The sequence below is a fragment of the Pygoscelis adeliae genome, unplaced genomic scaffold (genome assembly GCF_000699105.1).
Source record: "Pygoscelis adeliae isolate BGI_AS28 unplaced genomic scaffold, ASM69910v1 Scaffold890, whole genome shotgun sequence".
In the NCBI taxonomy this organism is placed as follows: domain Eukaryota; kingdom Metazoa; phylum Chordata; class Aves; order Sphenisciformes; family Spheniscidae; genus Pygoscelis; species Pygoscelis adeliae.
This window is the reverse complement of record NW_008823974.1, coordinates 95,245-106,070: the sequence shown is the minus strand read 5'-3', so window position 1 is coordinate 106,070 and position 10,826 is coordinate 95,245. Positions and strand designations below refer to the sequence as shown.

The following is a 10,826-nucleotide window of genomic DNA, read 5'->3' as shown; positions in this document are numbered from 1 at the left end:
GCAGGAATTTGGATGTGTTAAGTTGGGGTTATTTGGTTTATGTGCTATATTTATTAATAATGTTTTGTGTAATCAGCAAGATGAAGAGAGTTAACTGTTACAGGAGTATTTAATTGCTTCCTAAGCAATAAAAGCCTCGGTGTCAACAATTAAAGTATACTTGCTGTTTTGTAGTAGTGCAGAAATATCTGGTAATACATGTTTACTTCATGAATTACACAATACTGTAGAAAAATGGAGCCTCAAACGTTCCCAGCAAGACATTTAATCCACCCTGCCTCCCTTACAGTATATATACCTTCTCTTACAGATCTGTCTGTTCCCAGGGGCATCCAGAACTGGAAATGTCATGAGTTCCCTCGGCAGCCTGTTGCAGTGCTTCATCTTTATTCCTAGAAGGTTCTTTGGTGTCTAAGTTGGAATCTTCCGTTCTTCAATTTGAGCCCTTCATTTCTTGTTTCCATCACAGATGCGGAGAACAGACCGCTTCCCTCCACTTTGCAATAATAGCCTTTTACATATCTGAAGATTATTGTTCTTCAGTAATCTCCTCTATAGATGGAACAACTCCAGGTCATTCCATCTTTTCTTGAAGATCACATTTTCTAGCTCTCTTCTGGACTCTCTAGTTGGTTTAAGTCTGTTTGTGTTGCGCTCCAGGCAGTGTTACAGCATGCAAAGCACAGCCTCGTCATTTTGCATGAGGAACCATTAGAAGTCCCCTTGCTTGCTGGTAACTTGCTAGTGGATGCGCTGGCCGACTTGGCAAGCCTGAGCTGTTACTGGGTTTTTCTCATCTCAAAGCGCGTGCTGGGAAGGTGTGATAACAGCGAGGAGAAAACAGCTATGGAGATGTGCTTGCATCTCTGGACAGAATACCAGAGCAGAGCGCTTGGGGGACAGCTGGAAGAGGCAAGGTCGTTTAAAGCTCCTGGAAGTGTACTTTTTAGGCTAAAAATTGACTGAGAAGGACTTGAAATGGTGAGAAAAGAAACTCTCTCTTGTTCTACCTGTGTTCAGAGAAACAGGATTCTTTATACTTCCCTTGTAAAATCACAATACTAGATAATATTTCTCTACCAGGAGTTTTTCCTGATAGCTGAACAGGCCCATGAACACCCTCAATTTGAGCAATCTATTTGAGTCCCCCCAAGCCCCCTTAAAAGACTAAAAGAGGTAGTCTTGGTAGGAGTGAGTTATTTGTCGTTTGGCTTGGACTTTGGGGGCCCTTTGTCTTTTAAAGGCCTTCATAAAGGAAGGGCAGATCCAAGTTCATAGGGATCAAAAGTGAAATTATACAGAAATGTTTTCATTTACTCTATTATTTAAGATTCTGCACTGTAAATACACAAAATTGTGAGGCATGGGGATAGCTATATTAAGTAAATATTTCAAGTTGACAGTATATGTGAATAGGCATAAACCAGTTTAGTTAAAAGTGCTGCTGCTCTGTATTCTCATAGGCGTAATGGCAGGACTAGTCGTTCAGAGTTGTGTGCAGGATCAGACGAATGACTTTTACTTTTTTATTGATATGAATGTGGCGGAAGTGGGGAACAAAGGAAGATCAGCTACCGAACATGAGTGGTGCGATGGGCTTCCTTTAAATATCATTCTTTATGTTATTCTTAAAATGAATATTGCTGTGCTTCAAAAGCATAATTGGGAAGTGAGAATTATGTGTATTAGTATAACCAAGTGTAAAACTGAAATGAGTATTTCTTGGTAAAAACACCATCATGTGACTACAGCATCGCAGTATAAGCTCTGCGAATGCTTTTTAGACAAATACAACACAGAAAAATGAGAGTCTGAGAGGCTGTCCGTATCTAGGGGAAAACAGTGGTGTGTGTGGCTTCAAAAAAACTGCTGGCAATTTGAATTTGGCAAAGAATAACATGTTTTTAGGAATTTTTTTTTCTTTTTTGAGGCTTACCTGGTTAAGACAGTTACTTCAGCATTTGTCAAAATTTTGTTTTGGCTTCATGTCATGTTGCAGGAAATTCCTGATGATCATGCTTTTGCATTTTACGGCTAGTGTGGCACAATACAAATAAAAATTACAGTGTTAGGACAAGAAGGGTAGATGTAGCTTAATGATATGACTTACAGTTTAATTGCTCTGTGGTTACTTAATCCAGCTTATATTTTAAAGCTACGTCTCGTCTAGTTTTTCAACAGTGAGCTAATAAATGTTACTCTGTGTTTAAGCCTTCTGGTCATCACTGTTTTCTGTGGCTATTGAGAACACAGATTGTCTGCACATGAGTGGGATTATTTTCTTGCTTGTTCCCTATTATAAGCTGTTTATTTTGGCCAGTTTGTCTCAGAACATTTCGCATCAGATTTTTATGGCAGTAGAGATGACAAAATGCAATCATTACAGTCTCTTTGGCCACCAAAATGTAATCAAGAAGAGCAAAGTCCCTTCTAGACATCGTGATTCCCATCTACTTACAGTACAGAACTGCCACTTGTTCTGCTCGCCAGCCTTTCTAGTGGTTGATAGTAGAGGGAAAGAATCGATTCTTTTTTGCTGTAGCCCAGGTGGGGAAACGAGGAAATTCAGGTTTTGTGGTGTCTTATTTCCTATAATAAAATGCAACTGAGCTTCTAGAATTAGTCATATTGGTTTAAGATTCCTAAATGTATTATTAAGGAGAATTAAAATTTTGCGTAAGTGTCACTTCTAAGTGAAGTTCAGAAACAGCCAAATCCTGAAACAATGCAAAACTGGGTCTGGGAGAAAGCTCCTTTCAGCAGCTTGGCTTAATGACTTGTAAGTTGTCAAAGTGATTGGAAATGTGTGTCTATTGATTAGATCTCAGTAATAGTAGTGAAAATCAGCTTTTTGAAGACCTTTGGTGGCAACTCTTCCCACCTTCCCAGAAGAGAGATCCTGTAGGACACTTGAGACTGTTGATAATTGTGAATCATCTTGTTTTTAATTCTGGCTTGATGGTCTGAATGTTTAATTGAACTCTTAACTTTAAACACATACATTTATACATCATTGAGGTCTAGATTAGATGCAGTCCCAGGAGAAAATACTTGACTGTCACTGTAGGCAGATCCATAAAAACTTGTGTTCTGTGTGCAGCGGTGCTCAGAAAAGCAAACAAAGTGGGAAGGTATGTAAACAGCGGAGCAAAAAGTAACACTGCAAATTATAATGTTCTAAGGCCGTTACATTAGCAGTGATGTACCCCCTGCTTACGTGCTTATATGCCTTTGTTTCTGCTTCCCTGTCTCACAAAGACGTAGCCAAGATAGAAGTTTTAGAGATTGGTGGCAAGAACAAGAAAGACTTACTCGTGAGGAGAGACAAACAGGCTGGAATTGTCTGTTGTGTCTTTTCTCTAAATAAATATGGTAATGGTTATACCCAGTAACGAGTGGTGCGGAAAAGGTAAATTGGGTGCTTTACTCCGGAGACCAAGAGAATGTTCGTTTGAGTTGAAAGACAATAACTACAGATCTAATTGCAGAAAATCCCTTTACTTTTTTTTTTTCTTTGAACTAGTTCATAACTGTCTGTCACACCTTCCTTGTAGCAGGGAATTAGGAGCTGGGGCTGGGGGAGCATGCAGGGGTTTGGGTACATGCGGGTTTGACTGGAGGGGCTGGCTGAGGTTAGCTGAGGACTGTTCGCACGTTTGTGTGCGCATTTTTTACTCATTTAAGCTTGGATATTCAATCTCTGTCATGTGTATTGGCAGTAATCCTAGAATATTCAAAACCACGAACAGAACAAAAAGCATGATTCTTCCTTCTTTCAGTCAGTTACTAATTTATTTAAAGATACTGGGGTTTTGGGGCGGTGACTTCTGATTTCAAAGCTGTTAGGTTGGTTTTCTTATGCAGGAGAGGCAAAACCACTGCAATTTTAAGTCAAAACCAAGGGTTTTCAGCACCAGCTTCACAGAATTATCTGAAAAGGAAACACAGCCTATTAAAGTAGGATGTGGAGTCAATTTTTTTTCTTTGGAATACTAGGAAATAAAAACACTGTTCATATTTCTGGCATTAGAATTTTTCTTATAATGAGACTTTTGCTGCCCAACAAAACACAGCTTTCCAATAAAGCTTTCTCTTCTTTTCACTTTGCAGGATGGCGGACACGGACCTCTTTATGGAATGTGAGGAGGAGGAGCTGGAACCATGGCAGAAAATCAGTGACGTGATTGAAGATTCGGTTGTTGAGGATTATAATTCAGTTGATAAAACTGCTACGGGTAATTAACTATTTTAGTCTAGAATTATTCCTGTTATCGGTGTTAAAATTAAAGGGAAATGGCAGTGATTGGTTACATCCTATCCAGTAAGTAGTCTTATTTGATAGCTAAAAAAAATGTTAATGAGTCATGTAACCAATTTCAGTTTCTCTATTTGTGAACAGAGCCTTTGAGTGCTGGCTAGAGCTGACGTGATGGTGGTGCAGGACGCGGCCAGGTGTCCTGTGAATAAGTAGTTTAGGAGGCAGGAAACAGCTTTTTTTTTTCTGTGCAAGAGAAGTAAGATTTTTGCAGGTGTTGGAAAGGGTGGCCTGTTTGAAAAATGAGAAGGGAACTTTAGCAAAATTATTGATGTTCTACAGCCAAAGTAGTAGTTTCTTAAAAGTAGATAGTTGATAATTTGCATAGAAGATGATGCTTTTTCTTTACGAAGTGCTTTAGTATGTATCAGCATTCAGTGGTGAGTAACACTTGATCCTTCTAGCAGTTTTGAAATGACTGAGCAAGTCAGGTATTCAACTGGTGAATTGTATTTCCTGTGACTTAACTTACTAGTGAGTTTAAACTAGTGAGATTAAAACTAGTTTATTATTATTACCTATTTAACCCATGATTTGATATAATCAGTTTCAGTTGGTTTTTTTGGTTTTGGTTTGGGGTTTTTTTTTTGCCTGTTCTCTGCAAATGGAAAGATGCATAACTCTGAACAGAGTTTGCATGTAATGTGCAGGTCAGAGTATGTTGTTATTCACTAGTTGTCTCAAATAATGAGAAATTTGGACTCAAAAAGAGCAGTAATTGCCAGATGGGAGGCTTTTATGTGTTTCAGATGCTATATAATCATTCAGTTTGTAATGGAACCCTAAGTAAGTAAAGATACAAGGATGGTATGTTCTGGTTGTTGATTTCAGTTGGTATCAACACAGTGAGTTGGGCCATAGGTATATGCACAATCTTATACAAATCAAACCTTAATGATGAGCACTTCACAATTTGGGAGTAAATGAAACATGACTATATGCTGTGGTTTAACCCGGCAGGCAGCTAAACACCACGCAGCCATTCGCTCACTCCCCCCCACCCAGCAGGATGGGGGAGAGAATCAGGGCGGGGGGGGGAAGTAAAATTCATGGGTTGAGATAAAGACAGTTTAATAGGACTGAAAAGGAAGGGGAAATAATAATGATGGTGATGATAAAAGAATATACAAAGCAAGTGATGCACGATGCAGTTCCCCCCCACCTGCTGACCGATGCCCAGCCAGTCCCCAAGCAGCGGCTGCCGCCCCCTGGCCAACTCCCCCCGGTTTATATACTGAGCCTGATGTCGTATGGTATGGAATAGCCCTTTGGCCAGTTTGGGTCAGCTGTCCTGGCTGTGCCCCCTCCCAGCTTCTTGTGCACCTCTTCGCTGGCAGAGCACGGGAAGCTGAAAAGTCCTTGACTAGTATAAACACGACTTAGCAACAACTAAAAACATCGGTGTGTTATCACATTGTTCTCATGCTAAATCCAAAACACAGCACTACACCAGCTACTAGGAGGAAAATTAACTCTATCCCAGCCAAAACCAGGATATTATAGTAAGAAAAACTTCTATTCACTGTCCTTTTGGTTCTTGCCACACACTTGAGTCTGGTGCGTGGAAAAAAGAATTCTTACCCCAGTTATGTGTGTGGGTGAAGTAGACTGGCATATTTAAGTTAGGCTTTTGTTCAGCCATTTCAGTTACCTTTTTCTTGGTCAAGATCAAGCCAAGCATCAGCTTAATAGCTGGAATAGAGACGGGTCTATGTCTTGTCGTAGGCCAAGGATAACTAGCAATGATGATTCAACATCTCGCATTTCTGACTGCTGTGATCCTAAACTCTGGTCCTAGCGTGAAGTGCTGTGGGAGCACTCTTGGTAGTCAGTGCTGCTAACTCCTTGGCAGCAGCTGTTCCACACAACTTGTGGTTAACACAGGGTGTTTGTGGAAGTATTCAACACTCGGGGCTTTGGAAGGCTTGTTGATAGTTGAAGGCGAGTAGAATGAGGCTGTCTCTGCTCAGGGAAGGGTATGCTTCTACTTGCTGACTGCTGTCGCCTGCTTCCTCTGGCCTTCCTACCAGGGAAGGTTTAGAAGGAGCTTACTTTGAATAGTATTTAGAGATGTCAAGGTAGGAGGGTGTTTGGAAGGGCAAAGTGATTCAGTCATAGATGTGTTGGAACGGACATAAAACTAACAGTGGTCTTGAGTAAGTTGAGTTTCTCTTGCTTGTGCCGTTTGATAGAAAATATAGAACTAAAGAAGCTGGAAGTGAGTATGGACTATTGTACAAAGCTAAAAATTTTACTTAGTGTGATAGGATGGCAGTACAGCCAAGCAGCGTGCTAGTATGGTGTCTCTACAAACAAATTGTGCTTTCTCTATTTTTTCTAAATACAATTATGCCATTCCTTTCTAGCAGTTTCAGTGAGTCTGCAGCCCGTTTCTGCCCCTCTGCCAGCTGTTGCCCATGCATCCATAGGTGCTAATCTCTGTGCAGCCACGTCAGTCAGTAGCAGTGGGGCTCAGAATAGTGACAGTGCTAAGAAGATGCTAGTGACAATATTTGTGAACAACAGTGGTAAGCAGAAACGCCTTCAGCATTTAGAACAGTTTGGGGTGCAGAGGGGAAATGTGAGGCTCGCTTGCAGTCACACTGTCATGTGCTGTGAGCACGTGAAATTTCACAGGCTGAACAGGGAGGTGTCAGGGCAAAATTCAGATGGGAGTTGTGCTAAAACCTGCAGGGACTACGGGGAGCAGCAGCTGGTTTTCTTTGACTCGAGAGTGAATCCAGTGTCCTTACATATTAGTGGAAATTACCATTGGTAGTATTACCCTCCAGGTAAGATATAAAATGAAGGTCCTGACTACTTAGGGTCACCCTGTTGCATCATGATGTGTTTTGCAGGAGTAGATGTGTTAAACTGGTGTGTTGGCCAAATTCCAAGGTGAATAATTCTGGGGGGTTTTTTGCTATTAAAGGGTTGTCATGCTTCATTTCAGAGGTAGCTTAATGTTGTGGTTTAACCTCAGTCGGCAACTGAGCACCACACGGTTGCTGGTTCCTTCCCCCCCTGCCCCGGTGGGATGGGGGAGAGAATAGGAAGAGTAAAAGTGAGAAAACTCATGGGTTGAGATAAAAACAGTTTAATTGAAATAGAATAAAATCCTAATAAGAATATAGGAAGCAAGAGATGCACAATGCAATTGCTCACCACCTGCCAAACGATGCCCAGCCAGTCCCCAAACAGCAGCCCCCCCCGGCCAGCTTTCCCCCAGTTTATGTACTGAGCATGACGTCCCATGGGATGGAATGTCCCTCTGGCCAGTTGGGGTCAGCTGTCCTGGCTGTGCCCCCTCCCAGCTTTTTGTGCACCTCCAGCCTTCTCAGTCAGCAGAGCAGGGGAAGCTGAAAAGTTCTTGACTAGTGTAAGCACTGCTCAGCAACAACTAAAACATCAGTGTGTTATCAACATTATTCTCATACTAAATCCAAACCACAGCACTGTACCAGCTACTAGGAAGGAAATTAACTCTATCCCAGCCAAAACCAGGACACTTAAGCAATCTCTCTGCATAACTTAATATACTGAAATATAAAGTGGGGTTAGGATTCTTTGGGATTAAGGAGCTGTAAAAAAACCTCACCTAAAAGTCTTCACATCATTGTAAAGTTTGATCAGACACATAAGTAATGAGGAAGGTTCTACACATTATTTGAAACACATCTTTGGGAGTGTCTTAAAAGTGTCTTGAACTCCAAATGTGTTAGATATCACTACATAATACAGTTGTGATGAATATTCCATAGCTTTACTAATAAAAGTAAATTGTTCTAAATCAATTAAAAGAAATTAATAAAGGCTTGGTGATACCACTGTGCTATAATTAGATTAATGGTAAAAAAAAAAGAGAAAAACGAGCATGGCTACTGGAAAAAAAAAATCTGCTAATAGCAATATATATATCAGTAAAATATTTGTATATTCTGTGACAAGTTCAAATATGCCTCCATAGAATCTGATATCCAAATGATTCCCGGATCCCATAAAACCAGTGGGCTTTGTACAGGAATCTAATTTGGATAGGCCTTTGTCACATCGTAAATTTGAAAGGATTGTGCAGAATCGCAACAATCTGAGAAACTTACTTTGTCCCTTTTATTTGTTTGTCTGTTTGTCTCAAATATAAGGGTCGTGGTAAGCTCTGGAAACTAATCCAGAGCTCCATCATCTGACTTTGAAATGTGGTGAGGAAGGTTGAAAAAGAAAACAAATCGTGATGGTTTTATCTTCCTTTCTCAGTCCCTTATTGTGTAGTCTGATTATGCCCAGCATCCTCTCTGAGCTGTGGGAGCGTTGGAGGTTTAGGAAGATTGCTGCGTGCTGCTACTGTAGGCTAGCTAGAAATATTTTTTAGTATGCGTGGTACAGTTCAGAGGTACACGGGACGGTTTTCCTAATGGCTTAGTTCCTTGCAGGCTTTGGAGAAACCTTTCCCTGAAAAGCCAGTATTATGTTTCTAGACATGAATCACTCTAATCTGTACTAGAGGAGTGAAGTCATAGGCATAGCTACCTATGATTGTCTTTTATATGCTTATTCTTTTGTTCTGGTTTGCAAACAGAATTAGTGGTAGCTATTGGGGAACTAACCCTTTCGGATTTTACCATACGTTAAAAAATGAAGGCAGGTAGGGATGCTACCTGCTGTGACTCCATCTATCACTTTCCGCAGTCCTTTTTCTTTTGTGTGTCTCTCATAGTATGTCATCTAATCATAAATTACTGCTGTGGAAGTGACGTGAGCGGTGAGTGCAGTTTGCTGGGCTGCCTGCCCACACAAGAATTGCCCTGCCAGATGTGCCGTGGGCACCTTGTACCACTGCAGGAACCACGCCGGATTTGCCCTCTTCTCGTGCTGCGGTATTGCATGGTGGGATCTCCTTCTGCCCCACAGTGCAAGTCTGCATGTTAAGGAGGGTTTGTAGAATTCTTAAGTAATGTTTAATCAGAGAACTGTTCTTAGACTGCTGAAAAAATCTGAAAATCTCTGAGGTGTGTGTTGGTCTGCTGTGGAAGAGAGGAGGGAGGGAAACGGCCTTTACAGCCGCAAAGTTACTTCCCAAATAGGCAGAATTTATGACTTGGCAGTTTGGTCAGCTCTGTTAGCATTGTCGAAACAAAGTATTCACCATCACAGTTAGGGCTGTATGTTTCGGGGTAAGCTTGATGATGTGGGTTCTGTTTGTGTTTTTCTGATCTGCTGGGATGGAAATAAACTCTGTATGGGCGTCAGGAACATGCTGTTGGTAGTGCTGTGTGTTCCTGGTCACTGTCACGTGGTCTTTCTCCTTCATTGAGTGGTAGACTTTTAAAATGCTTTGGGATGGATGCTGTTAGGTGGAAAAAAAAAAAATACAGAAACATGCTTGGTTTTGCATATCTCCAGAGCACTTCAGTTTTTATGGTGGAGTAAATTCTCTTCTTGATTGCATTCATGCAGCAGAGGATAGCTTGGCCCATCAACTTCAGGACCAATACGGACAAAATTCTTCAGCCTACAGCACGGCCTTTTCTTTCCCAAGTATTGTATTCGTCTAGTCACTGCCAGCTCGTATGACATGACTTTGACTTCTAGGGGAATCCTTTTTGGCTTGATGCCAGCGAGGATTTTGAGTGGCAAAGTGCCACAGGGACATCTGTCACCTCTTCAGTCCCTGCAGTCTCTGCTGGCCCAGTAACTGAGGGTCACATCCCAGTTTAAGTTGTGACTATGTGGAACGCTCACGAAATGAGCCATGTCTGGAGTCATCCCAGCTTTCAGCAATCTGTTTTTTACGCTCATGGCTGTCATCTTGCATTTTGTTTTACATTAATTAAAAAGACTTACAAGCTAGGGCTGAAAAAGACCCACTAAATCTATCCAGTGTAAGGTTTTGTTGGATTTTGTTTTGGGTGTTTGGGTTTTTTTTTTTTTTCCCCCTCTAGGATGTAATTCACTTATGAGCAAGCCTGGAGACCTAAAATTTATCCTCTTAAATAACAGCATCCATGTTGGTAATATCTAACTTTCAAGATCATACGTTAACAAACATGTGCTTGAATTTCTTGCGAGGTTGTTGTGGTTTAACCTCAGTTGGCAACTGAGCACCATGCAGCCGCTCGCTCACTCCCGCCCCCCCCCCCCGGTGGGATGGGGGGGAGAATTGGAAGAGCATAAGTGAGAAAACTCGTGGGTTGAGATAAAAACAGTTTAATAATTGAAATAAAATGATAATAATACACAAAGCAAGTGATGCACAGTACAATTGCTCACCACCCGCCGACCGATGCCCAGCCAGTCCCCGAGCAGCGGCCCCCCCGGCCAGCTTTCCCCAGTTTATGTACTGAGCATGACGTCCCATGGTATGGAATGTCCCTTTGGCCAGTTTGGCTGTGCCCCCTCCCAGCTTCTTGTGCACCTCCAGCCTTCTCAGTCGGTAGAGCATGGAAATCTAGAAAGTCCTTGGCCAGTGTAAGCATTACGTAGCAACAACTAAACCATCGGTGCGTTATCAACT

At 41.5% G+C, this 10,826-nt stretch overlaps 1 protein-coding gene across 2 annotated transcripts in view; it reads left to right on the top strand.

The window, feature by feature from the left end:
- Window positions 1-4,111: 4,111 nt before the first annotated feature.
- Window positions 4,112-10,826, top strand: part of POGZ (pogo transposable element with ZNF domain) — a 28,969-nt gene continuing 22,254 nt past the window's right edge. For both annotated transcript variants that reach the window (XM_009324770.1, XM_009324762.1), the window contains exon 1: window positions 4,112-4,235. In XM_009324770.1, the coding sequence (XP_009323045.1) occupies window positions 4,112-4,235 (124 nt within the window). The remainder of the gene's footprint in view (window positions 4,236-10,826) is intronic.